This window comes from Mus musculus, chromosome 5 (genome assembly GCF_000001635.26).
Source record: "Mus musculus strain C57BL/6J chromosome 5, GRCm38.p6 C57BL/6J".
NCBI classification, from domain to species: domain Eukaryota; kingdom Metazoa; phylum Chordata; class Mammalia; order Rodentia; family Muridae; genus Mus; species Mus musculus.
In genome coordinates this window covers 3,651,952-3,679,865 of record NC_000071.6, presented here as the reverse complement: position 1 = coordinate 3,679,865, position 27,914 = coordinate 3,651,952, and the positions used below count along the sequence as shown (strand labels likewise).

Genomic DNA, 27,914 nt, shown 5'->3' with positions numbered 1-27,914 from the left:
GGTTGTTGACCTATGTTTTATCAAGATTAAAAAAGAAGTTTAAGATGTTTTAAGGCTTCAAAGTAGGCGGGTTGTCCCCGCCACTCAGAGGTGGTTCCTGAGTCAAGCACAGAGGTACGGGCTTATTGGTGGCATGCAGCTGCCCTTCTGTGCCTGCTGAGCCTCTTACCTCCTTACCTGATAGAAAGTATTCTCTCTAGTCTGCCTGTGGAAAGAGGGAGAAAGACAGAATGTTTTGGGTTGTCCTTCTGTTAAAGAAAAAGGTCACATGCTAAACTATGCCCACATGATGTCCAAATGAAGAGAAAGGTGAGTACTGGGGGGTTTCTACAATCGGCTTTATTTATGTAGAGCTGGTGCTCACAGCTTTAAATTGTACCTGGAAAACGTCACCAAAGCATTGAGGACCTTCTAAATCCACGTCAGCTTATGATTAGGATACTCTTTTTCTGAATTTATAGTAATCTGATATATTTCAATATGGATACGAAAGTTTTGCCATATGTCAAGGGAAACAAAATTATAACAGCTACAGCTACCATCTACTGAATTCTTAGCTTCTTTTGACATACAGTTAAATTGATAGATGAATAAGTGACTCTCAAAAGGGTCTATAAGTGGTCACTGCTACACGCCTGAACCTGTCGACACACCATAGGTGTCCCACCTTTCCTCTTCTGGGCCTTAGCTGGCTTTGGCCATCAGCTATCGTCCAATCAGGTCCAAAATAAAAATGAAAAGGCTGATGATGTCCACGTAGATGTTCAGAGCAGCAAAAATGTACTCTTCGGGGTTTATCTCATAATGGTAGCGCCCCCCCACCATCATTTGCACGTCCATCACCAGGTACTTAAAGAGAAAGAAGAAATCATCTCTATATAGCACAAGAAGCATTGCGTTTCAGCCTAGGACCACACAGATGCTGTGGTAATACATGCTCCCAATTCTAGCACTCTGACAGGAAGGTCAGAAGGTCATCATCAACTACATAAGTTCTTGGCTAACCTGGGGTAGATGAAACTGGGTCTCAAAACAGGGGTAAGGGAGGGGGACAAGGGGGGAATGTAGATAGGGAGAAGTGAAAAGATGCAGGGGTCAGTTGCAGCTGAGTACGCTATTAGAACTTCAGTCCTTGATGAGGTCATCTTAGTTTGCTCTCAGTGAGCAAACGTATCTCATCCTCCTGAAGCCCAGAGAAGCAACTCTGTAAATTCCCTTTGCTTTCCAAGTCCTATGTGCCTTTCTAAGGCCTCTGTGCCTTTTGTCAATAATGTGGACTAGCTGGGCAAGAGGGACACATCACTGCAAGGTATCCTGCATCTGTGACTTCCCCATGCCTTAGCTTGGACAACCAAAGATGCTTCCTAGCCTCAGAACATGGGCTGTGTCTTAGGTGCTTGGGTGATGGTGAACCTTGACCTCTGTGTGCCTGAGACAGGGAGTGGAAAAGATGACTCTTCCCCAGGCCGTACCTCACCTCAGCTGCAATAGTTAAAACTACAGAGTCCTACATCATCAGGACCCTCTCTCACCCTCAAGCCTGGTACAAGACGGTGATCTGGGCTGCAGGAGGAACATGGAGGAAGAAAGGAGCAATGGCCTGTGAGCCTCTTGGGTGCAGACCTGACTCGGAAACCAGTTTCATGAAGAGTCCAGCCAGACGCACTAAGACTGGCACGACATATAAATATTGAGGTTTTACATAGTTAAAAAAATAACTCATTTTAGAATGGCATTCACTTTGTGAAACCTGTCCCAAGAGACTCAGACGTCCACTGTTCCTGGCTGCAGACTTCCAGGCAAGCTTCAAAGAGTAAGAGTCAGAACAGAAGAGGGTTTCAGGGTGGAAGTTAGTGTGGGGCTTCATGCAGAGTCACAGCAGGCCTTATCTCTTGGAGCATGGGATGGACAGGACTGAATCTAACCTTGGAGGGAAGAAGAACAGGTGGCTGTGAGTGACAGGGAAGGGAATCCAACAGGAGCTGGGTTTGCTGGGTCCTGCCCCCAATGCTAACTCCAGCATCTCACCCCAAGCACACAAGAGTGTTTGGTCACACAAAAGGCTTGAGCATCCTTCTCTCCCTCTGGAGCCCTGACAGAGGAACAAGGACTTTTCTCTTCCTTCAGAAGATCCCAGAGTTAATCTCAGTACTCCTCATAAGAGAGATAAAGACTCGGTCATTTCACAGTTTGATTAGATGATTGGGAGTGAGGAGGATGAGATGAGCAGGGATCCAGTTATATCTTGTCCCATCCAAGGGAACAAAGGCTCTGGATACCATCTAAGACAGCTGAACTCAGCCTGGATTCCAACCCACTGATGTTTACACACACACACACACACACACACACACACACACACACACACACACGCACGTTTTCCTCCACTCTTTGGTATTGGGTGGCCTGTCTGACTCTACAAGAGTTTTTATTCTTCCTGAATCAACCTACTTTTGTGGGAAATGAACCGTGCCTAAAACAGACTGATACAGGCTGAGTTCACAGAAGAAAAGAGAAATGGACACAAATCAGATAACAGGAGAGGTGAGAAAGTCCAACACACACATTTAATCTCATGCCTAGACTTCATGACTGTTAAAAACAATGACACATAAAGTGATGGACAGGAAGCTAATGTGGGTTATTTGGTGACATCAAGTAGGACATGGGACACATTAGCCTTTCAATTTGTATGTTCAAAAATTTTTATGATGAAAAAAATACTTCTTGGCCCGGCATGTGGCACAGGCCCTTAATCTGGGCACTCAGGCAGAAGCTCAGATTTCTGAGTTTGGGACTAAATTGATCTGCACAGCAAGTTTCAGGCTAGCCAGTACTACACAGTAAGACCTTGCCTTTACTTTGTTTTCCTTCAATGCCTGAGACGCTTCAGTGGGTACAAGGACTTGCTGCCAAAGCCAAGACATAAGAGCCTCAGAACCCAGGTAAAGAAACAAAAACAAACAAACCAAAACCAAAAACCAACCAACCAACCAACCAGACAGACAAACGAAAGCCAAACATGGCCACACTTGAGTCAAGGGTGGAAAGAAGAGGATCACTAGGGCTGACTGGCAGTAAGCCCAGGTCCAGTTTCAGGGAGAGACCTGTCTCAATGGGACTAACGGGAAAGAAAGGGGTTACCAGAGGCATCTGCAGGGGCCTTTGCCTGCCCTCTCCAGAGCTCCTGGTATGACAAGTGAGAAGGTAGATGCTCATGAAGCCACACCTTGTGCTGATGATCTTTGAGGCTTCTACATGATCCCATCTCTGAAGGTGACCTTTCCCTGTTATTGTCATGACCCTTTGTTTGTGTGGTGCCAGGGAACCAAACTCAACGTCCTTCATATGCCGGGAAAGCAGTCTCCCCTAAGAGGCAGCCCCCGCCCTAGACCGTGATGCTTTCATAGATTAGAAAGGACACACAGCCGGTGAGTTGTTGGAGTGTTTCTAGAGAACGTCTCACTCCACTGACCAGCACAGGCCCTGTGAGCGTATATACACCATGGTCTTTAGCACAGAGGTAAACCAGGACTTACTATGGAGAAGAGCAATGTTCCAAGCGCTGAGTACACCAGATGCAACCACTGCACAGAAAGAAAAGGTTATAGCTTCACACAACATGGAATGGTGGCAGTTCTTACTGAGTCCCCACTCTCTGATAAGGACACATTACAAAGACAGCAAGCTTGTAGGAACTGGCTCTTCCTGAATCTAATCACCCCACCCTACCCCCACCTCCCACCCCCTGGCTACCCCAATCCACCACTTAATTTTGGTAAGCACTCAAAAAGTATGCGCTGATCTTCACAATTACCAAGTGGGTGCTTCCAGTTCCTTGGGGGCAGGGCAAGGACAATCCATTACATAAGCCTGCTTTCTGTCCCCTAACTCTTCTAGAGATCCTGCCCTCCCTTGGCAAGAGGGTTTCTAGAAACACAAGGATCACACGCTCCCTCGTCAGGGAGGGGGGAAGGAAAGATCGCAGAAAACATTCTGCAGGCAGTGGTCCAGCTGATGGGACAGTGACCTTCTGCCAATGCATGTGTAAAACTGTAGCTTGGAGATGCTTGTGAGAGGAAACTGAGACTGGAAATGAGATCTGTCTGTCTTACAGGAGACATAGTCTTCTCAAATAGAGATAGTGCAAAGACCTATAGAACTCACTGAGTAACTGTGGAGAGTTAATATACATCCTTGTGCCAAGTGGGCTAGCAAACGCCTATAATCCTAGCACTAGGGAGGCCGAAGAAGGGTGAGTTCAAGACCAGCCTGGTCTAGACAGTGAGTTACATGTCATCCAGGGCTACATAGTATGACTGTCTCAAAAAGCAAATAAGCAAGAAAAGCAACAAAAGTGAAAAACACCAGGCACATCTTTGTGATGTCTTAGAGTTTTTCCGCAAAATGTAGATACCACCTCCCTGGCTATAACGAACATGATTATTCATCCAACCAAATGAGCCCAGACAGAACTCCAGGTCGCAAGTCTAAAGATGGTGTGAGAACATCACTTGCTGCCAAATAAATGCTTTGGTTCAGCATGTGAATAAGTTGGCCTTGGAACTTTAGTCAAATAGTTCCAGGTCCTAGTCAGAGTTTCCATATTCCGCATTCATAGATACTATAGGGCATATCATTCAGGTGTGTGTGTATGTATGTATGTATGTATGTATGTATGTATATCCACTTTTACTCCAGAGACAGACTATGCACAAAGCAATGGAGATGTAGACCTGCCTAAGAGTCACACAAACCTGATCTCCCTGCCACCTCTACCCTTCACTCCTTGGGGACCCTGGATGAATTAAACTCCTCTAAGCCTATTTGATTATCTATCAAATAAATAAGAAATATCTTTTTGTTTTATTAATTTTCTGTATGAAAGTACACTGTGTTCAGACACAGCAGACGGAGGGTGACAGGAGTGCCCTGTCCCTGCTCAGCAGCTGGACTGTACACACTGCTGCCGCTTGTCTCTAATCTCAAAGACATTTTTCTAAAAGCTGGGCACATAGCTCAGAGGTAAGAGTGCTTGCCTGATGGCTCAAGGCCTTCAATTCAATCCCCATTACCACAGGTAATGATAAAAATAATAATAAAATCCTTACATGCTTAGCCCCAACACCATGCCTGCTTCTCAAGGGACCTGTGCCACCGACAAGGCAGCACTTCCCTCATTTTGAGTACTTCATGAAGGTTTCAAAATGGTAGTCACTTAGGCCAGCAGCCTCCCTGAAGGGATGTCGGCCCAAAAAGCTAAACTTGTGACTTTGATACAAAGAGGGCTGTTGACATCTGCAGAGAAGGACCTAAGATGCTGTGGCTAAAAGAAATCAGATGGCAAATCTAACCGCCAAACATGTGGCCCAAAGAGCAATGATCCTGGCAGTCAAGGAGCCTAAAGATTATTATGATGTCAGAGAGACCAGCTTTAGATACACCCCTGAGCACTATCAAGTTATGGACATTATTTGACCCACCTGGGGGCCAAGAAATTAAAAGGTGTGGTTAGGTCCTTTGACTGCTATGTTACAGGACTCTCTGACTTAGCAGAAGAAATAGTCAAAAGCTGCAAGGACTGTGCTATGATGAGGTAGAATTTACAGAAATTAAGCCAGCTAGATATGGCAACAAGTACATATTAGTGTTTATAGACACCGTTTCAAGATGGATAGAAACTTTTCCTACCAGGACTGAGACGACCAATGTGATAGCCAAGAAGATCTTCCCGAGGTAATGGACCTGCCTTTGTTGCCCAGGTAAATCAGGGACTGGCCAAGATATTAGAGATTGGTTAGAAGTTACATTGTATATACAAGCTCCAAAGCTCAGGACAGGTAGAAAAGAAGAATAGAATTCTAAAAGAGACTGGTGCAGACTTGGTGCTCCTTCCCCATGCCCATCACTGTCTTAAATGATGTGTCTAGACCTACATGTTGTTGTAATAATAATCTGTAAACTAAGTTAAAAGGCTTGCAGGTGGTGAAGAAAGAAGGCTGGTCACAATTGGCTACAGCGAACGAGCCGGTACCCCAAAAGACATCTCACCAGTTCCAGCCAGAGATCTGATCCAAGTACACCTACATCATGCCCAGACCTTCAAGCTTCACTAGAAGGGTCCCTGCCTAGTTCTGTTTACTATCCCTTATTTCTATTCTCCACATAGAGATATAGACTTCTAAAATTCTAAGATTAGAATTACTTAGTAGAAGAAGAGGGGAATGAAAGGAAATAAAACTTGAGACCTATGATTCATGTAATTTATGTCAAATAGCCCAAAGAGCTGTTTGTGAGCTTTGAAACCTGGGGTTGAGAACATAGCAGAACAGGCCAGGACATGCCCGGGCAGGCTCGTCGTTAAGACATTCCTGAGGCTGCTTAGCAGTAAAGATAAAGAGAATGACATGCTGGACTGGCCCGGCACCTCCCTATCTCCCACCCTTCTGACCTAAGTTAAATGTTAACAGGCTGCTGATGTTTAAATAGACCAATCATGTGAAATCGCACCAATTCCTCCCCCCCAGCCCCACCCCTTTTCTATAAAAACCCCTAGCTTCCAAGCCTTGCGGTCGACACTTCTGTCTCCTACAGGAGATACGTGTCGGCCCAGAGCTCCGTCATTAAACTACCTCATGCTTTTACATCAAAAAAAAAAAAAAAATGGTAGTCACTTACGTATGATCGAATCACAAGTGCAATAATCCCGTAGATAAGTAGCACACTGGTGAAAACAAACATCACTCCATTTAGCAGGGTAAAATCCCACTGGGGAGACACAAACAGCACATGTGACTCCATTATCATCTAGACAAGATCTGAAATGTTTAGAGACGTTCTTTCTACCCCTGGAACAATTTATCCTGGCCATTTCTTAGGATAGAAATGCCTTAGCCCCAAGCACTAAAAATTACCACAGAAAGGATACAACTGCCACAGTCCATTGGATTTGCTTCAGGAAGGAGGACGAAATGGTGGAAGTTAAGATAAAATAATGAGCTGGGCATGGTGGCATACGCCTTTAATTCCAGCACTCGGGAGGCAGAGGCAGGTGGATTTCTGAGTTCGAGGCCAGCCTGGTCTACAAAGTGAGTTCCAGGACAGCCAGGGCTACATAGAGAAACCCTATCTTGGGGGGGGGGGGAGATAAAATAATGAGAGCCAGGGGCTGACAATTTTTTAAACTGTGTGAAAGGTACATGAGAACCCATTGTACTTATTCTATTTTTGAATTTATAAGAGTTTCTCCCTTAAAGCCAGATGAGGTGGCACACATTTTCACTCCCAGAACTGGAGGGAGGGGGAGGCAGGAAAATCAGAAGTTTAGGGTCATGCTTTACTATGTGACATGTCCAAGGCCAGTCTAGACTACTCAAATCTCTGCTGGAAAGAGGAGGGAGGGAGGGAGGGAGGGAGGGAGGGAGGGAGGGAGGGAGGGAGGGAGGGAGGGAGGAAGACTGGTTTCCTCTGATAAGAACATAAATTGTATAGTACATAAATTTGTGTGCAAAATATGATCTTAACTGTTCATATTTAAAGAACACATGTACAGAACACATTAGGAAAATGAAATAAGTTATTTCATTACATTAACTAGGTCTCTTTTTCAAATTTGTCTATACATATTTTCATTAAATACACAGTAGATTTTCAAAATTACTGTTAGTGATTATTTTTTAATTTTTGTGTATATTAATGTTAATCTTGGGTTTGTCCTTTGGGGCTTTTTTGTTTTATTTTGTTTTTCTTAAAGAGGCTGAAAAAAAATTTCCAAATACTGAAAGCACAGAGGATATTTTCTTGCACTTTCTTTTTGTCTCCAGCACACACAGGATTGGTTCTCTAGGTATTCTTCTTAGTCCTGCAGCCTCTCCAGCCCCGTTAGGACCCAGGAGGAATCTCTGTCAGCTCTGGACAAACTCTGAACCTGTGTCACAGCTGGGCTAGGCTCTCAGCTTCAGAGGCCAACAGTGCACACTCAGAGAGCACAGAAGACAGAACAGAATGGCTAATGGCATCTCTGCTGCCAGGCCCTCTTTGGCTACAGCCAAAACTCACCAAAGCCACACATTCCTTCCAGCCTCCGAGGGTAAAGGGCAAGCAGAACCCAAGAGGCCAAGCATCCTGACTCTACAAGACACGGTCGCTCAGCCCAAAGGAGTGATTTGAAGATAGGGTCTGATTATATTTAAACCACGTGGGTACTCTGTTTAATTCTCTCCCTCCAAGGGGCAGATTAGGGTCCATAAGAAAACTCAGGACCAGTGTGTGAGCTACATTTTCTCTGGGTTCCTTGGAAACCTTGTAGAGAGAAAGAATTGTGTAAATGGCCACCATTTAACTTTGTCAGACAACCAAAAGGTTTAGTTGACTATAAGTTCAGCTGCCTCTCAGAGTCTTTAACGCAAACACATCTGAAATCCTCTTTAAGGCACTTTTCAGCGGAATGCTTCATTCTCTAAACTCAGGCCATTCCTAACCTGTGAGTGATTTAAATACCTGTGGTGCTTTAGGGAAATATTCTGACATTTAGAGGTGTTGAGTGGCCCTGAACCTTTGCCTATGCCGGTAGCCCACCTCACTCACTGAAGGGAGGCACATCTGTTCACACACAGGTTGGCTTCTACAAGAACCTTGCTTGAGATGACAAACACCAATCTGATTCTGAACGATAGCAAAGCTCTACTTTGGGGGACACGGCAGGGGGACATGTGCACGTATGTGTGGAGGACACGGGTCCACTTTAGGCATTATTCCTTATGTTTGAAAAAGGTCCACTAGAGCCCAGAGCTCAGAAAATAGGCTGAGGTAACTGGCCAGAGACACCAGGGATCCAGTCTCTACCCTCTCAGAGCGGCGATTACAAACTCATGCCACCACACCATGGACTTTACATGGATGCTGGCGATCACTTTCTGACTAGGCATCTCCCCAGCCCCCGAACCACTACTTTTGATAGAACTTGACTGAATGTTTTAACATATCCCTCTACCTCTCTGGACCTTCCTTTTTGTTTTTTGTTTTTTAACCTTTTCCACTAACAAAGGCTAAAATTCTGCTTGTGTATAAAGTTGTCAGTATGAGGTGTGCCAAACAATTGAGCAAATACTCCTCTTTAGTTATTAAACTGACTAAGGCAAGCCCATCACTTCCTTAAGCAAGGTGACCATAAATGAAAGAGCCACTGGAAAGAGCCCGCTAAATCCCCAGCAGTGTCCTAAGGCTGGTAAGACTCTGACATCACGGTTTAAAAACAAAGGTCATTGGTTGGGGAGTGGTTTTGCGGACTCACTGGTTGGGATTCACAAGGCCCTGGGTCAACTCCACCAACATAAAAGAACAGTTGTGAGTTACACTGTGGGGTGGGGGGTGATGGTGCTCCTGAGCCCTGATGACTGTGAAGATAAGCTGCCAGTTTGAACCAGGGCCCCAGCAGGGAACACAGGGCACACTCAATAGCTAAGCTTCAGGAGGATGGTTGGTTTGTAAAGAAACCCCTTCAGGAAGTAGGCTGAAAGGAACTAGGTGAGCAGCTGTGACCAAGGGATAAGGACACAGGAAACCTCCAACTTTGGCTGTGGTAAAGTGGTCTGTGTAACAAGAAGCTGGGAGTTGGTTTTGGTAGGGAATGTGGTTAGGAGGAACCCATGGAATGAGGGTCTCTCTTCTCTGAGTGAGTCAGGAGGGACACAGGGCGTGGCCAGCAACTCCCGCACCATAGAGATTTGTTTCAATGATACGTACTTTTGTTTGTAGCGCAAACAAAGTTAGCACTAGTGTCACCATAGTGGTGGCTCCTGCGGCCCATAGTATCTCTTCTGCTCTGTAGAAGCTGGAACCAGAGACTGTGGTTACTCTTCAGACACATTCACAGAAAAGCAAGAGAAACCAAAACTACATATCAAAGACTCACACTGACAAGCTTCCGAGCAGCAGGCCTTCCAGAATGGTCTGAAAACAAAATTCACAGTCAGTCAGCAGCCTGTTTCTCCAAGCAAAGCATGAGGCCGAGTCCTAGGCTTCAGGAGAGGGTGCCAGTCATGTGTGCATTTGGGTAATATCTAGGGAGCAAGCAGGGGTGTGAAGGCAACCCTGGGAGCACAGCTACAGGGTGCTCACGGGAGACAACTGGTCCACTAACCATTCACTGTCACATAACTGTCACACTCTCCCTAGAACTAACTGGCAGAAGAAAAGAAAAGAAAGTGCTTCTGAGAACACCACAGCAACTTTCATGCATGTGGTGCATAAACTCTGTACTGATTGTGATGCAGATGCAGAAGCCGAGGTAGAGGGTCCATTTGTGGACCACATCCTCACTGGCCGAATGGGACCGTCCACACACTTCTGCACACTTCGTCGGGACAGCACAGGCTGTTTCCATGAATGTTTCGCCCGTGCTATTGGATAATGTCACTATCTGTGGTCCCTGCTAAACATAAACGGTTTCTTCAAGTCTCAGACCTGGGATGAGAACTGAGACCTCAGTGCCAGGACAGGGACTGCAGGGCAGTTCTGAGCAGAGGTAACAGCACAGGACCAGTGCCCTAAAGGATTCCGTCCACCCACATGGAACCATGCTGTGGGTAATGTGGGAGAGGGGTGGGAACCAAGATCCATCAGGCAAGGGAGCCTGGGGGTCAGACCTCACGGCCGGGCTCAGAACCACAACCAGCAAGCAGCCGTGGGTGGGACTGAAGAGGTTTGTCGGCCCACAGGACATCAGGGAGTTTGGTGGTCTTTGGGAAGGACCGGAGAAGTCTTCTAGTCTCATCAGAGATCAAAAAGGACGACATAGCCTAACCAAAGTGCTGACAACAGAGTGGCTTTGGACTTTCTCAAACTATCATAGGCTGGAAAAGAACTGGGCTCAAAATGTCCTTGGTCACTTTTCTGGATTTCCCAGACCTGGACTGGGACTTTGTTGCCTCAGGATGTTTGTTGATGTACCTAAGAAAACAGTCCTTATATCCACCAGAGGACAAGATTGAGTCTTTGTGCAAACAGTACTTCAATAAAGTGCTGGGTACCAACCTTCCTCCTGCTTTTCATTTTCCCTGGTGCCTTCTACTTACTTCTCCAGCATCATCAGAGACAGACAGACAGGCACAGAGAGACAAGGAGACAGACAGAGACAGAAGACAGACAGAGAGGAAGAAGAGCGGCTCCTGGCAGGGGATCACTGTAGAAACCAGGCATGCTCAGAACAGGGATGTCGGGAGCCACAGATTCTAGGGGACAAAAGCTGTTTGTGGCAAGAGTGAGTAATATCAAGGAGAGGAATACAGATTTGAGAGAGAGAGAGAGAGAGAGAGAGAGAGAGAGAGAGAGAGAGAGAACTTTCAAGCACAGTCAGGTGGTGGTGGTGCACACCTTTAATCCCAGTCCTCAGGAGGCAGAGGCAGGCGGATCTCTGGGAGTCTGAGGCAGCCTTGGTCTACACAGCCAATCTAGATCAGGCAGGGCTACCTAGTGAGAGAATAGTTCTCTCCCTCTGCCCCCTCCCGACCACCTCTGCTTCCAAGCTGTCTCCTGGAGCTGGAGAATAGGAAGAAATTGAGCCAGGAAAGGATTAAGAAAATATCTTAAGAAGATGGTTCTGGGGGCAAGGGCATTGTGAAATTACCACACAGCCCAGCACAGAAACTGTGACATCTCTCTAGCTTGCCTGGGCAACCAGCCGGGGACCCACTACAACCAAGAAAGGTTCCTCGATGCTTGGGAGGAAATACCACTATAGATGTCAGACAGCCATATGCCCCAGTCTATTTCTTTTAGCAGGTAAATAACAATAAACACTGCTTGATACCCATGCAGAGACTCACACTACTGGCCCTGGGGATCTACTTGCTTTGAGCACTAGCAGATGCAGAATTCCAGTGCATGAGCCTCAGAATTTTGCACACTAATGACTGTTTGCCTCTGCTTTGTTTCTCCTTCCATTTGATTTCCCTGCCAATGTATTCATCTTCCCGTATTGCGGGTATCAGTGTAAGCTACCTCCAGTATGATTTGGAACCAGCTCGAGTGAGTCAGTCATCGCAGGAGAGGATGGTCAGCATTACATGAAGGAAACACAAACTCAAAGGTAGACACCATCCTTAGCCACACAGTGCCAGTGCTAGGCTGTCTCAGGAACATCAGCACACCCTAGGCAATTGCTACCAGCCAGCTGAGGACACACCAAACCTTTGGGAGTTAAGGGGTTCCCTCTGAGAGTTGGAGGGTGACTCTTAGGAGCTGCTAAGTCTCTCGTGATAAGCTCCCAGCTTTCTGGGGTATTGAGCCCGGGTTCAGAGATCCTGAGTGTATTCAGGTTTAGGGATATTTGTTTCTGGGGTTTCTGTGAACAGGGAACAAAAGAATTGGCTGTTAGAAAGGTAGTCACACAATTCTATATGACTAGCACAGCTTTGGTGATAGAGAAGCGTGGACAGATGAGCCATGATGTTGGAGCCAGGTTGTGAGGACTTATGGGTAGTTAAGGGATTGTACCACAGCCCCAGCTCTGGCCGTGGGGAAGACCCCGTACCAAGAAGAACGATGTAGAACTGGGGGGAGACACAGGCTCACAATGACTTCTACTTCCAGGAGGGACTTGCAGTAAAACACATCTTACAAAAATGAAGACCATTACATTTCTTTTTCATAGGTTTGTGAGTTGGAAGTGGAAGGCACTCTTTAATGAGAAACATATGTTTGTTTTTCCTGACAGAGGACTGAAATCCCCCAGGCTAACTGCATACAAAGCTCTGACTTGCGGGTGGGTTCCTGTATGGCTTCAAGAGAGCCAAGTTTGCCGAGTTTGCCATAGCAAAGAGGGGCCTGAGGGGAACCCAAGTCCACAGGGGGTGAGGATGCGGTCGGTCTCTCTCTCTGTGTCCGTGTGAGTTGCTGTCTCTGTGTCCGTCTTAGCAATGAAGTAAGACGACAAAAGTGTCAGAGGAAAGCCAAAGCACCTGCCAAGGAGAGTTACTTACAAAGAACGCCAGGAGAATGTAGTTTGCGGGCACTTGGCGCCGGATATCCCTGCAGCAAGCGAGTACAAAGATCAGAATCATAACTGCTGGGCTGTGGGTGGGAAACCACCAGTTACTGCTTCGGTACTCAAATGGGCAAGTCACGTGTACGGACAGACAGGCCCAGGGACACACAAGCATATATCACAGGCCCATATCTGATATGTAGAGCAAACCAAACGCTCTCTCTGACTTAGCTCTCTTAGGCCTTCAAAATGAGCTTTTTAACATTCCCATCCACAGGTAGGTAGCTTCTCTTTTGAATTTTTTGTTAAAAATATAGATTTATGGGAAATTGTAAAAGGACAGAAAAGGTCAATAAAAGCTATGTGAAATTTTTTACCAATGATTTTGATTTATATATTTACAGCACAATTTCAAAACCAGTAATAGGACACTGATGTAATTTGAACCTGTGTTGATGTTGTTGTTATTATTTAAAATGGGGATGTGACATAAGTCCATGTGTAGATACATGTAACCACCTCAATTAACATTCAGGACCATCTTTCCAATAACATATCAACAAAGATCCGCCTGGTATGACTCTCCTGTGGTAACACCCCTCCACACAGCTGGCCCTGACTTCTGCCTCCAATTAACTTGCTTCCCATCTTTAATTGTGTCGTTTAAAGAATTTTGCACAGCGACTGAAGAGATAGATCAGAGATTTAGTGCACTGGCCAGTCTTGCAGAAGACCTGGGTTTAGTTCCCAGCACCCACATGACAACTTGCAGACACTTGTGACTCCAGTTCTAGGAGATGCAAAATTCTCTGCCACCCTCTGTGGATGCCTGTGTATGTAACACAGACAAGTAGGCACATACAGACAAGGAGGCCGGGGACAGACAGGCCCAGGGACACACAAGCAAGCTGGGAGGTTAAGATCGCTGGCTGCTCTCCCAGAGGATCTGGGTTTGCTTCTGCTCGGTTACCCTGGTTCTAGAGAGATCTGACATATCTTTTCAACCTGTGTGAGCACAGTATATATATGGTGCACAGATACACTCGTAACACATAAAACAAAACAAATCTTAAAAAAAAATATAAGGCTATTATGCTTAACTATGGGTGGTTTTGTATGTTTTGTTGTTGTTGTTGTTGTCTTAGTTTGTGTTATTTTTTTTTCACAAATTTTTAAGATTTATTTATTATTATATCTAAGTACACTGTAGCTGTCTTCAGATGCACTAGAAGAGGGCGTCAGATCTCATTACAGATGGTTGTGAGCCACCATGTGGTTGCTGGGGTTTGAACTCAGGAGACCTTCAGAAGAGCAGTCAGTGCTCTTAACCACTGAGCCATCTCTCCAGCCCCCAGTTTGTGTTATTTTGAAACAGGGTCTTATGCAGTCAAATCTGGCCTTGAATTCCTGAGTACCCAGTCTGTATCTCCTAAGTACTGGGCTTACAGGCATATGTCACCATACCCAGAAAGAATGTTACAATTTACCACATTTCCATAGTGATGAAATCCTGGTCAATAGTTAATAGAAACATTAATGACACTTACAGGAGTGCATACAGGAACCAGGGCTTGGCGATGACCCACTTTCTTACAGGTTCGCTATTTTAAAAAGAAAGTTTTACATAAGATAGTAAACTTTGCTAATGGGAGGCATGGGCAAACAGAATGATCAGTTAGGGAAAATGGAGAAGTGTAGAAACAGTCTTTTTAATGGAAAAATAGGCTGCTAGTGCAGTTCCCTGTGAGAGCATTTGCTCTGTGTGTGTGAATGAGGCCTGGGTTTAAATCCCCAGCACAAAGGAAAAAGAGATACACTGTAAACGGCATTTTTTAAATTATACATCAAATTTAAAAGGAGGCACCGGGTGAAGACCTCAGTTTTTAAAAATACTGATACCAGATGTAGCGGCACATTCCTTTAATCCCCGCAGAGGTAGAGGTGGGGGGATGTCTCTAAGCTTAAGGCCAGCCTGATCTACATAGTGAGGCACAGACAGAGACAGCCAGGATAACCAGAGCTACATGGTGAGATCTCGTTCAAAAACCAAAATAAACAAACAATCAAAAACACCAAACCTAACCAAACAAAACAAATAAAACATTGAGACTGATAAATGCATAAGGTAAAAGGAATCAATCTAATAGCACTTTCAATGGGATGAGCATAGTGACTGATTAAAGTCTCTCAAATAACTAGAGAATTTAACAGTGTTCCAGCCTTCCATGTCTCCATGATCTCACCTGTTTATCCAAGTTATATTTGAGAAGGTAGCTCAAAGAAAATTAATACGAAAACAGTGCCCAAAAGTAAGAGGAAGAAAAATAATCTTGACTTCGGAAGGTAAATGCTATGACCCTCTTGCCACGGTAGCTACAAGGTGCTTCGGAAGATCCTGCACATGGGAGGACTGCTGCTTACTAACAATGAAGAACAGAAACCTTACGGTTGGAAATGCTCCACGCTGAAGCAAGCTGATTCCCTGAGCGTTCCCCAAAGCAACAAGGCTCCTAATTAATTCTAGACAGTAAGGAAGATGACTCACCAGAAAACAAAGATGCCGATAATCACTGCAGTGATGAACAGCTGAATGGACAGAACGACAAACACTTTCATAATGAAATCTGTGGAGACAAGATGTTACTTTGTGACCCAATACCCAAAGGTAAAAGCAAATGTTGTTTCCAGTGGAAGGAATCCCCCATCGTCATTCTAGGCCAGGAGAGAAGGCTGCTGTTTTACTCAGCAAATTGAACAACAAAAGTGAACCAACTCTAGAGATTTTTTTTAACATGTGCTGTTTAAAAACTGTGAGAAGCACTGGAGATATGGAGCCTGGAGAAGCTGCCTCCCATAGCCATGCAGGAGCCCAGCGGAGCAATAGGGACGCCACCCCACCCATAAACCTTCCAACCCCAAATTTATTCTGTCTATAAGAAATGCAGGCACGAGAGATGGAGCAGAGACTGAGGGAATGGCCAACCAATAACTGGCCCAATTTAAGACCCATCCCATGGGCAAGCACCAATCTCTGACACTAGTAATGATACTCCGTTATGTATGCAGACAAGAGTCTAACATGGCTTCGCCCAACAACTGACTCAGACAGGTACAGATGCCCACAACCAAAGAGTGGATAGAGCTTGGGAAAGAAGGAAGATTAGGAGGAAGGATGGAGGGTCTGAAGGAGAAGGAACTTCACAATGGGACCAAAGGGTCAACTAACCTGGACCCTTGTGACTCCCAGAGTCTGAACTACCAACTAAAGAACATACACGGGCTGGACCTAGGCCTTCCTGCTCAAATATAAAAGATGTACAGCTTGGTCTTCATGCGGGTCCCAAACAACTAGAGAGGAGGCTGTCCTAAAAAGCTGTTGTTGCCTGGTATGTGGGATATGTTCTTCTAGCTGAGCTGCCATGTCTGGGCATGAGGGGTGGGGTGGGGCTGAGGAAGTGCCTAGCCTCGCAGAGACTTGAAGTGCCAGGGTTGGCGAATACCCAGGGGCTCCCCATCTGCTCAGAGGAGAAGGGGAGGGAAAGATGGGGGAAGGATTGTGGGATGGGTTATTGGGCTCTAGTGGAGACATATTGTCCTTGCTGTTATTGTGTTTTTACGATGGCACCTAAGCATCTGGCCAGGTTTAGGAAGATTGTAATTTTAGGTACTGATCTCTGGTCTTGTCTTTGGTGAGTGGGTTTCTTTGATTTCTGGGTTTCTGTTGCCCTCTCTTTTTCTTAGGAGAGAGTTATGGCTGTGTGTTGCCTGGTAGGAAATCTTCTGGGATCCTGATAGATGTGGCCACTGGGGGTTACGGGGATTGGATTACAGCTAATTGAGTTGCTGGTCAAAGGGGGTCTCATGGGAGACCCATGCTAAACAACCCAGGCTGATGCTAAGACTGTAGGTTGATCTCCACAAACTGACAAGTCTCTTTGCTGAAGACAGCACCCAGACGGCTCAGTGAACATGGAGAAGTTGAGCTACATAGAATCTTTATCCCGACTTGCTAGCATCTTTGGTACAGGAAAATGCTCTACATACTACCAAATGAGATTTCCTAGTGCTATGGTGGCACAAAGCATGGTGGAGCAACCAACCAACACCTGACCTGACTTTAGGTCTGCCCACTCTACAAGGTGGAGCCCATACCCAAGATGACTTGCATGCCTTGGAGCCAGAGACTAGATAGTGCAAGGACCCAGGTTAAAACCAAATACTACTGGTGCAAAAAATGTAGCAATAAAATGCCTCCTAATGACATTCTGCTATACTCATAGACCAGTGCCTTGCTCAGCCATCATCAGAGAAGCTTCCTCAGTATGAAGAATGGGCAAGCTAGGAACACTTAGCCCTAAAGGGGACATGTCTAATCCCTTCCCAAAAGGTTCAGGGATCCACAGCATTGCCCTTAGCTACTGTCCCTAAGTATTACATTTCATGAGAACAAAAGTTCTCATTTATTTATGTCACAATTTTTAAGATTTCTTTCATTCCCTGATGATGTTCCTGTCTATTCCAGAATAAATATCTAGGACATTTAATTATTATGTTTAAAAACCTAGGCCAATATTGTGTGACCATTTTGTATGTGAGAACATTTCATAATCAACAGTTAATGCATACTTCCTAAAAAATCCAGATGTTGGCATATATTTACTATGGATTCCTGAATCTCCTGTACAACATCATGGTGGTCTATTATGGCAGCCTTTGACACATCTCATGATAAAGAAAGAGCAAGAAAACCAAATGAAAAAGAATTCATTCCTTCTGTCAGTACACACCATGGAAATTTTTAAAGAAACCATTGCTCTTTTCCAAGCCCAAGTATTATATACTCTTACCATTACGAATAGACGTGTTTTCAAAGGGAATGGATTGATTTACAGTCTCATTTGAGGGAGTAACATCCTCAGAAACTTGTACTGCATAGGTATTTGCTCCATCTCTATTCCTTGGATGTGAGTATTGTACGGCTTCTTGTACCCTGTCTCCAGATGAAGCTGTGAAGGGCTGATCCAGTCTGCCAGTGTTACCTTTAATGGCTGCTGTATGAACCAGATGTTGATGATCTCCAGAGCTAAAGTTGACTGGCTCACTGACCTCCAAGTCTATTTTCCTGGAATAGAAAACCTGTCATTCATGTCCTGATAGCCACACCCCCACTACCTTACCATCCTTATAACTTTCAAGTGATTGTTTCCTATTTTTGATGACTGTGGATCTGCATCACATCAATGCATAATAAATACCTGTTAAATGAGTAAGCAAACGCCTGTAAGACAGGCTGTGTAGAGCCGTGGTTCCATCTCTGACATGTGGGTCACAACCCTTTGACAAACCTCTATCTCCAAACATTTTTACATTATGATTCATTAAAATAGAAAAATTGCAGACATGAAGTAGGAATAAAAATAATCTCATGGTTGAAGGTTTAACAAAAAAGACAAAAAGACACAAAGAGATATATTCAACAGCTGCAGCCTTAGAAAGGTTGAAAACCACTATTGTAGAGTAAAATAATTTCCCTCCTATTATGGAATGAATTTTTCAATTCATTCATCAGAGAGTTAAAATCCTGTGGGGATTCTTCCACACTTCTCTCTTCCATTGACTTACACTGGGGGAAAGACAATATATCAGATGAGTAATGATATTAAAGGCAATATAAGTGAGCCAGAAACATGGGAAGATGTGAGTTGCCCTCCATGATACCTAGAGGAAAACACTGGAAGTAGAAGAGGTTTCCAGACATTTTCAGGGAAAGTGAAGGCAAGGCTGGAAGTGTTACAGGGCTTGATCAAATAAAGAGGTGGGGGGAAAGGTTTCCCCAATAGCAGTCACCCTGGACCAGGTCCAGAGGAAGCATAGAAGTCAGGCCCCAGAAATTAAAGATGCTCATATTCCAGGATATGGAAGTTAGTGGTGTACTGACATTAATTAACGTAGTTGTGGGATCTTTGTCACTTGGGAGGCAAGGAGGCTGGAATAACCTAAAGAAACTACCCTTTACCCTCAATGACATCAGGATGTTAGGAAGAGAGATAGTTCCCCCAGTGATCCTACATCCCTCTCCTAGGACCCTGGAAACATTGCTATATTTATTAAAAGAAACACTGCAGGTGGACATAAGGACATTGAGTAAGATGGCTCCAGAGGCAATCCAATCTCAAAGCTGAGGGGTTCTATGATCACTCTTAAAAGATAAGAAGGCAGGAGACACCAAATAAGAAAGGCAAGTGGAAGTCAAAATGATATAGATGCTATGAAGATGATTCTAGAAGCAGCTTGGAACAATGAAAACGTAGGCAGTCTGGAGAAGTTGGGCAAAAAATAGATTTTCTAGTGGAATCTCCAAAAAGGAACGTGGTCCTTTTGGAGCCTTGGTTTTAGCCCTGTGTGACTTCTGACCTGCAGAACTGTACAACTGTTTGCTTACTAGGCTTTATGGCACACCGTCTGTGCAGAATTGTATCAACAGCAATAGAAAACTAATTCAGTGGGTAATTAATTACTGGGGGGGGTGTTACAAGCAAGGGAATCAGGGATCTGATTAGAAAGACCCCTCTACCTACAGTGTAGAGAAGGAACAGAGGAAGCTGGTGTGAAAACAGAGACTAGAAATGGTGACTGGGAAAGTTGGGCTTGGCTGCTGGGTTTGACAACCAAGATGCCAGTCTCTAGGAACCTCTTGAAGAACAAAGGTCAACTCTCCCATTCATCTCACGGCAAAAGTGAACTTTTCTTTCTTTCTTTCTTTCTTTCTTTCTTTCTTTCTTTCTTTCTTTCTTTCTTTCTTCCTTCCTTCCTTCCTTCCTTCCTTCCTTCCTTCCTTCCTTCCTTCCTTCCTTCCTTTCCTTCCTTCCTTCCTCCCTCCCTCCCTCCCTCCCTTCTCTCTCTCTCTCTCTCTCTCTCTCTCTCTCTCTCTCTCTCTCTCTCTCTCTCTCTCTCTCTCTCTGTTGTTGTTGCTGCTGCTGTCGCTGCTGCTGTTGTTTTTCAAGACAGGGTTTCTCTATGTAGCCCTGGCTGACCTGGAACTCAATTTATGGACCAGGGTAGCGGCACTGAATTTAGACTTCTGCCTGCCTCTGCCCTCTGAGTGCTGGGTAGAATTAAAGATGTGTGCCCCTACACCTAGCCAAAGTTGGGAGATTTCAAGCAAGCTCCCTCCACTGCTGCCTGTTTCTTATCTCACAAGGGACATAATGGAGCAAGAAAAGGAGACTGAGACAGAAAAGCCAGGGTAGATCATTGGCCAAGCAGGAAGTCCAAAAAAACAAAAACAAAAAAACAACAAAAACAAAAACAAAATCAAACAAACAAAAACCCTGTCAGGCTCCTGGAGAAACAGATGGCATTAAATAAAGATTTCCCTTTTCCTCCATTTAGTCTCAAACATTTACAAGATTCAGTAGTGATTTCTAGTAGTACCAAAGTTCATCAGCATAATTACATGAGAAAAATCATGAACAAATTTGAAAGACTATAAGAGTAGTGATTTACTTTAGCAGAAATAAAATGAAATGTGTCCATACATGCGTGTGTCATATATATCAGTAGGATGGAAGAGAGTCCAGGAACAGTGATGTATGTACGAGAATTTAATATTTGATAAAGGTGAAACTTTAAATTATGTCCTCTGATGCTACAACAGTTAGTTATACATTTGGAAACAATAGTTTAAATGTTAATTTATTTGTCATTCAAAGATCTGTTGCAGGTTGTGGTGGTTTGAATGAGGATGCCGCCTTCTCATAGGCTCATGTTTGAATACTTCAGTGTCTGACTGGTGGAACTGTTTGGGAAGGATTGAGAGCTGTAGACTGTTGGAGGAAGTGTGTCACTGGGAGTGGTCTTTGAAGCTTCAGCAGACTCTTGCCATCCTCAGTGATCCTGCCTACTACTGTGGATCCAGATGTAAGCTCTTAGCTCCAGCCTCTGAAACCATGCCTTTGCTTTGCCAGTGTGGACTCCAACCTTCTGAACTATAATTGCAATTGAACACTTTCTTTTATAAGTTGCCTTGGTCATAGTCTTTAGTCACAAAAATAGATATGTAACTAATACACAAGTGAACTGAAAATATTTTCAAGTCTAATAATAAGCATACACACTATATTAGAAAATACAAAGAATATATGGATACACTTATAAAAATGATACCATTAAAAAAGAGATAGAGAAGTATTTGACAGATTGGAGGTACAGAACAGTCCAGACATTGAACACTTTAAATTATAAAAAATTTCAACAAATCTGATATGAGAAAATGATAAGGTATTTGCAATGTTTATTATAACGCAGAAAGAGAAATGTTGGCAACTCAACAAAGATAAGAAGTGAACACAAACAATCCATTCATAAAAATATAAATAGCCAGTAAGCCTTGATGATAATGCCTCACCAAACAACCAAAGGCCTGTAAATAAAAGCAGCAATGAAAGGCATCCAACCATAAAAAGATGATTCTTATGGTCGTTTAACCTATGAAGAAATAGATAATCTGGAGGTGTATTATCATTCTCATGAAGTCTCCAGTCTCTTCTACTGGACCCCTGCTTCCACAAAACAGTAAATATATTTAAATAATTAAAAATTTAAATATATTTAAAATAATCTTTTCTTGTTATTGGTGGAAATATCGACATAAGACAGGATGGATTCATTATATGTTATCCATTATTATGTTCATAATTTTGATTTTAAGCAAAGTTAAAATATTTTTGTTATCTCAAAACAGTCATGGGTCCTAAGCATTAAGTCAGTTATATACAGTGGATTGTCACACTTGAGGGATACCAGCTCATTTCAATATAAAGTTTTTTTATATTGTGGAGAGATAATTTAATGATATCTACCAGAATCTCAAGTGTGTAGCACTTTAGGCCTCACAGCTACAGTTGGGGTAATTTATTCCATAAACACATGAAGTCAAAGGCATATGTAAAAAATTCTGGTCTACTCTGATATTAATATAATATATATAGTATAATAAAATATATTGATATTATTGTTTATAAATGCCAAAAGTTTATGACAGCCCATTACCCATCAGCAGGAAAGTAGATAAATTAATTTTGGTACAGACACAAAAACACCATATACATACACATACATATATATGCACCAATGTGAACTTTACTATGCTATAGTTTTGAATTTTGAAAATAAAATTTAAGGATAATATTTAGGAGGATCACATTAACATTCACCCTCACTCTGACTGGACAGAAATACTACAAATGTGATTGATCATTATTCTGATTCAGCTCAGTTGGGAATGCACTTAACTTGAATGAAATTTTAGTTGCCATTTATCCCAAATAATAATTTCAATAATATTATATTTACATTTTGATGACAAAAGAAATATTTCCCTCTGCAACAGTGTCTGGAGCTCCTCCTCTGTGAAAGGAATCGTCACGAAAGTTGAAGGTCACTGAAAGATGCTCAAATAACCAAGTTGGTATCTACAGTGTCCTATAAGTCAGAAGCAAAAACAGAGACATTTTCCAAACCACCGAAGACAAAAGCGACCAAAACCCAAAAGCCAAGGAGTGTTCCTTGAGGAACTATATATTTGGTTTGTTCCTGAAACACAAATGGGTTTTCACCTGCTCCTCAAGATCTCCAGACTCCTGCTGAGCCAGCAGCCATCCAAACAGCCAGCCAGGTAGCAGAGCTGAGAAGCCAGGTTCTGAACGACAGTTAAGGGAGTGGCAGTTGGGACACAGGGTGAGTGATCTTTCTTCTCAGGAAGAGAGAGGGGTTCTTTTCTTTTTCCTTTTTCTTTCTTTTTCCTTTTCTTTCTTTTTCTTCACATTTTTAAATTAGATATTTTCTTCATTTACATTTCAAATGCTATCCCCAAAGCCCCCTATACGCTCCCCCACCCCCGCCCTGCACCCCAACCCACCCACTCCCACTTTTTGACCCTGGCATTCCCCTGTACTGGGGCATAGGATCTTCACAAGACCAAGGGCCTCTCTTTCCACTGATGGCCGACTAGGCCATCCTCTGCTACATATGCGGCTAGAGACACAGCTCTGTGGGGTACTGGTTAGTTCATATTGTTGCTCCACCCATAGGGTTGCTGACCCCTTCAGCTCCTTGGGTACTTTCTCTAGCTCCTTCATTAGGGGCCCTGTTTTCCATCCAATAGATGACTGTGAGCATCCACTTCTGTATTTGCCAGGCACTGACATAGCCTCATAAGAGACAGCTATATCAGGATCCTGTCAGCAAAATCTTTCTGGCATATGCAATAGTGTCTGGGTTTGGTGGTTGTATATGGGATGGATCCCCCGGTGAGGCAGTATCTGGTTGGTCCTTCCTTCTGTCTCAGCCCCGAACTTTGTCTCTGTAACTCCTTCCATGGGTATTTTGTTCCCCATTCTAAGAAGAAACAAAGTATCCACACTTTGGTATTCCTTCTTCTTGAGTTTCATGTGTTTTGCAAATTGTATCTCGGGTATTCTAAGTTTCTGGGCTAATATCAGCTTATCAGCGAGTGCATATCATGTGTGTTCTTTTATGATTGGGTTACCTCACTCAGGATGATATCTTCCAGATCCATCCATTTACCTAAGAATTTCATGAATTCATTGTTTTTAATAGTTGAGTAGTACTCCATTGTGTAAATGTACCACATTTTCTGTATTCATTCCTCTGTTGAGGGACATTTGGGTTCTTTCCAGCTTCTGGCTATTATAAATAAGGCTGCTATGAACATAGTGGAGCATGTGTCCTTATTACAAGTTGGAACTTCTTCTGGGTATATGCTCAGGAGAGGTATTGCTGGATCTTCCGGTAGTAGTATGTCCAATTTTCTGAGGAACTGCCAGACTGATTTCGAGTGTATCAGCTTGCAATCCTACCAACAATCTAGGAGTGTTCCTCTTTCTCCACATTCTAGCCAGCATCTGCTGTCACCTGAATTTTTAATCTTAGCCATTCTGATTGGTGTGAGGCGAAATTTCAGGGTTGTTTTGATTTGCATTTCCCTGATGATTAAGGTTGTTGAACATTTTTCAGGTGCTTCTCAGCCATTCAGTATTCCTCAGTTGAGAATTGTTTAGCGCTGTACCCCATTTTTAATAGGGTTATTTGATTTTCTAGAGTCCATCTTCTTGAGTTCTTCATATATATTAGATATTAGTCCCCTATCTGATTTAGAATTGGTAAAGATCCTTTCCCAATCTGTTGGTGGCCTTTTTGTCTTATTGACAGTGCCTTTTGCCTTACAGAAGCTTTGCAATTTTATGAGGTCCCATTTGTTGATGGAGAGAGGGGTTCTAAGCCAAGCCCAGTCAACCTTCATGCTAGCAGGTGCGCTCTCTGTTGGGTCTCAAGAAGACCTACACTCAGGTCTTCAAACCAACTCCATGTCACGGAGCAAGATGCTCTGCCTATGAGGAAGGGGTCCTTCCAATCATGCCATCGCTTTCTTCTCAGCAAGAAGAAGGATGGTCATCAAACTCCACCGGAGGACACCAACCAGATGTCCTGTGCCATTATTTCAGATGAGTAAGACTCATTTCTCATAAAGTATAAACCAGTCTTTCTGATCGACCATGATGACTTTGGTGTCTCCAAATGGTAGGAGGTTGCATTGGGTCCTAAGCATTAAGTCAATTACGTAGAGTGGACTGTCATACTTGAGATTCACCACCAGTTGGAAGTCATGAAACACCTAAGGCAGACTGATTGGTAAGGGAAGACCCATGAGCCGGTAGTGAGCGGGTACCTTGAACCCTTCTTCTTCTCTGGGATCTCTGGGCTGCAGGGGTGGGGGTGGGGGACTTGTCCTCTATGGAGCTTTTCAATAGCCCAGTCATTAAACTCAGTGTTGGTTTACTGTGTACAGAGGGTGAGGAAGCAAAAGAGATGTGAAAACGACAGAGTCCTTCCCTGTGTAGTTGGAAGAGACATGCGCAATGTGTGCTTGTAAGAGAAAGAGAAGCAGGGGCTTCAGAAGGGAATTGCTGTTTAGAATTATGGAGTCAGAGATGAAGTGTTGGCTGGTTCTTAGAATAATAATTGTGTTGAATATGAAGGTTGGGAGGAAGCACAATGCAGGCAAAGAGAACAGTACCCCAAGCAAAGAATGAGACCGGGAAGCAAGAATATCTTACACAGAACGTGGTTCCATGGTGCTCGAGTTACAGCATAGAACATCCAGAAGGCTTGCCTACAGTGGAAGACATATGCTGGCCACTCCCCCAAACCCCCCTGGCCAAAAAGAAGAGTCAGTCCCAACATCACCCTCTGCTCTCTTCCTTTAACCTCAGAATCTCACAGGCCCCTGACACTATCTCTGTCCAGTCCTCGGTGTCTCTATTTCGTTGGTGTAAACAATCAACCTAAGTTAGTTATATGTTTTCCTTCCAAAACACAGTTAATAAGATTTCTTTGTTTACACATCAGGATTGTAACTAATGAATTAACTACAATTTGGTCAAAAGAAATCCTCTCTCTTCTCATCAGCCTCATATCCTACACTGTGTAAGTATTTTTTCAGATGTAGCAGTCGTTTGCATTCTTTATGAACTAACTCATTTAAAACATCTACTCTATGATTTATAGCCTCTGTCACCTTTCCATTTGACAGGTGACTAAACCAAGTAGGACTCACTGCAGATACCACCCGTTTAACAGGTAGGGCACAGATACACATGATCTTCGAATCCTCTGCTGGCCTCTAATCATCAGGCAGCAGAATGTGACCATCCCTTTCGATGCTAGCCTGGGATGTATTTTATACATCTGCTCTCCCCCTTTTTGCCAAGAGTTTTAATTAGTGAACTATGGCAGACATTAAATCATGCTAACTGTAAGTCTTACATACTGACACTAAGAACAACCAAGGGAGTTTCCCGTTAGTGTAAGATTTTAAGGCCTCCAGAGGCCTTTACTTCTGCTTTCACAACTTATGTACACGCAGGACCATCCTAATTCTCTCATCTATCTCATATGTACTAACTTTTCTGTGTGATCCAGTTCAACCCTTCCCTTGGCTCCAGACTGAGCATCTCTCATTGTGTGCTATTGTTTGAATATATTTCCCTAATTCTTATGCTTAAACTTAATTGCTGGTATAGTAGAAAGTATTCTGCAAGGGCAGGATGCGATCAATAATCCTATATAGTTGTGATGCCTAAGAACCAGAACAATGACCAGCATGCTAAGGTGCAAGAGCAGCCCTCACATTTGGGTAGTGTGATTGGACTTAAGACACTCCACAGGAGGGAAATTAGGCTTAGTATTAGAAACCTAGTCAACCACCCAGGTGGGGTGAGGTCTTAAAAGAGATCCTACTACTGCCTATTTTCTAGTCCAGCAAGACTCCTAACTAAATTCTAAAACATCCTTACACACACAAGTGTAGCCATCTTCTCCCATTCAAGAAAGCTCCCCTGTTATTAGACGCGTTCTCACGCCCGGCCAGGAAAGACGCAACAGACCAGAATCTTCTGCGGCAAAACTTTATTGCTTACATCTTCAGGAGCAAGAGTGTAAGAAGCAAGAGAGCGAGAAAACGAAACCCCGTCCCTATTAAGGAGAATTATCCTTCGCCTAGGACGTGTCACTCCCTGATTGGCTGCAGCCCATCGGCCGAGTTGACGTCACGGGGAAGGCAGAGCACATGGAGTGGAGAACCACCCTCGGCACATGCGCAGATTATTTGTTTACCACTTAGAACACAGCTGTCAGCGCCATCTTGTAACGGCGAATGTGGGCGCGGCTCCCAACACTCCCCTTCACAGAAAATGGAGAGTATTACAGGAAACCACGGCTAGACATATTGCAGAAATCCACGACTGTAGGGGGGGTCAGTCCCCACAGGATGCATCTAAAACACAAAACTGCACAAAAGGCTCAGGAAAAATCATGGGAGAGGAGGCAGAAAAATTGTAGGAACCAGAAGGGCGGAAAGTTTAATGTATAAATGTGACTGTGTTTCCTAGAAATGTCTATATAAACTAAGCCTAAACAATGACAATATCAATAGCCATGCTAATATGGAAAGGGGGCGGGAATCTCATGGGTCCAACTCCTAGACAAATATCTACAGGTCATTAATGATATTGAGAGAGAGAGAAAGAATTACCCTTTCCAGGGATGAGCCCCCAAATTGTATATTAAATACAAACTAGTCAGTCCTGAAATCATATAAACAACAGAAACAGACTCAGTAAGTTGAATTTATATGTTTGTGAATATATGTATGCACAATGGTGTTGATATATATATATATATATATATACACACACACACACACACACACACATATATATACAATAATAATAAAAAAGAGGCCATTAATCTGAGAGGGAGGAAGGAGGTATATGGGAGGTGTTGGAAGGAAGAAGCGTAAGGGAGATGTGAAGTAATTATATTCGAATTAAAATATATTTAAAGAAAAAAAGTAAGACTTAGAAAGGAGGGTAAAATCCTAGTGAATGGGATTCAGCAATCAGAACTGTGGGGAAAATGTCTGTTTCTTATAAATACCCCATCTCTGGTAATTTGTTACAGCAGCACAAATTAAGACATGTGTCTGAGATATCTCCTCCTGATTCCTTGTGGAGCCATGCCTGCCCCACCCCACCCCCTTCCCCCAGCCTCATTGTCTTCCTGAAGCATCCCTCAGGGGAGGAGGGGACTAGATAAGAGTCTTCACAAGCTGTCCTCCCTCACCTCTTGATTTGATCCCTGACATCTTTGCCTAGTAATTCCTATCTGTCCTAGAGGCAAATGTTGCTATACTCTTAGGCAGTGATTCTCAACCTTGCTAATGCTGAGACCCTTTAATGCAGTTCCTCATGTCATGGTGACCCCCAAACATAAAATTATTTTTGTTGGTACTCCATTGCTGTAACTTTGCTACTGTTATGAATTATCATGTAAATAGCTGTGTTTTCTG

The 27,914-nt window shown here is 43.7% G+C and overlaps 1 protein-coding gene and 1 long non-coding RNA gene across 8 annotated transcripts; one reads left to right on the top strand and one right to left on the bottom strand.

Annotated features, from left to right (window-relative positions):
- Tmbim7 (transmembrane BAX inhibitor motif containing 7) lies at positions 1-22,862 on the bottom strand. Of its 7 annotated transcripts, none has more exons than XM_017321125.2 (11): positions 22,603-22,712; positions 22,340-22,468; positions 17,833-18,107; positions 15,531-15,609; positions 14,533-14,586; positions 12,981-13,029; positions 9,914-9,951; positions 9,745-9,832; positions 6,679-6,768; positions 3,540-3,587; positions 1-205 (listed from the first exon to the last, which is right to left on the bottom strand). In XM_017321125.2, coding segments are annotated over exons 2-11 (732 nt in total). In that variant the 5' UTR covers positions 22,342-22,468; positions 22,603-22,712; the 3' UTR covers positions 1-196. The 7 variants fall into 7 exon arrangements, with proteins under 7 accessions (XP_017176614.1, XP_006503675.1, XP_030110723.1 ...); XM_006503612.4 differs by having other exon boundaries at positions 12,981-13,071; positions 22,603-22,711; XM_030254863.1 differs by having other exon boundaries at positions 12,981-13,071; positions 17,833-18,121; positions 22,603-22,710.
- On the top strand, positions 22,678-26,982 carry LOC108169020. Its single transcript, XR_001784765.2, has 3 exons — positions 22,678-22,723; positions 25,415-25,492; positions 25,599-26,982. It is a non-coding gene; the product is annotated as an uncharacterized LOC108169020 (long non-coding RNA).
- The last annotated feature ends 932 nt before the right edge of the window (positions 26,983-27,914 follow it).

Bases quoted from the DNA above. Each gene is read 5' to 3' on its own strand.
- Tmbim7 (NM_029141.4), bottom strand. The intron at 9,833-9,913 runs GTGAGTCTTTGA...CTCTGGTTCCAG, and splicing joins CTGCTCGGAAGCTTGTCAGT to CTTCTACAGAGCAGAAGAGA. The intron at 3,588-6,678 runs GTAAGTGACTAC...CTTTCTGTGCAG, and splicing joins CACTTGTGATTCGATCATAC to TGGTTGCATCTGGTGTACTC.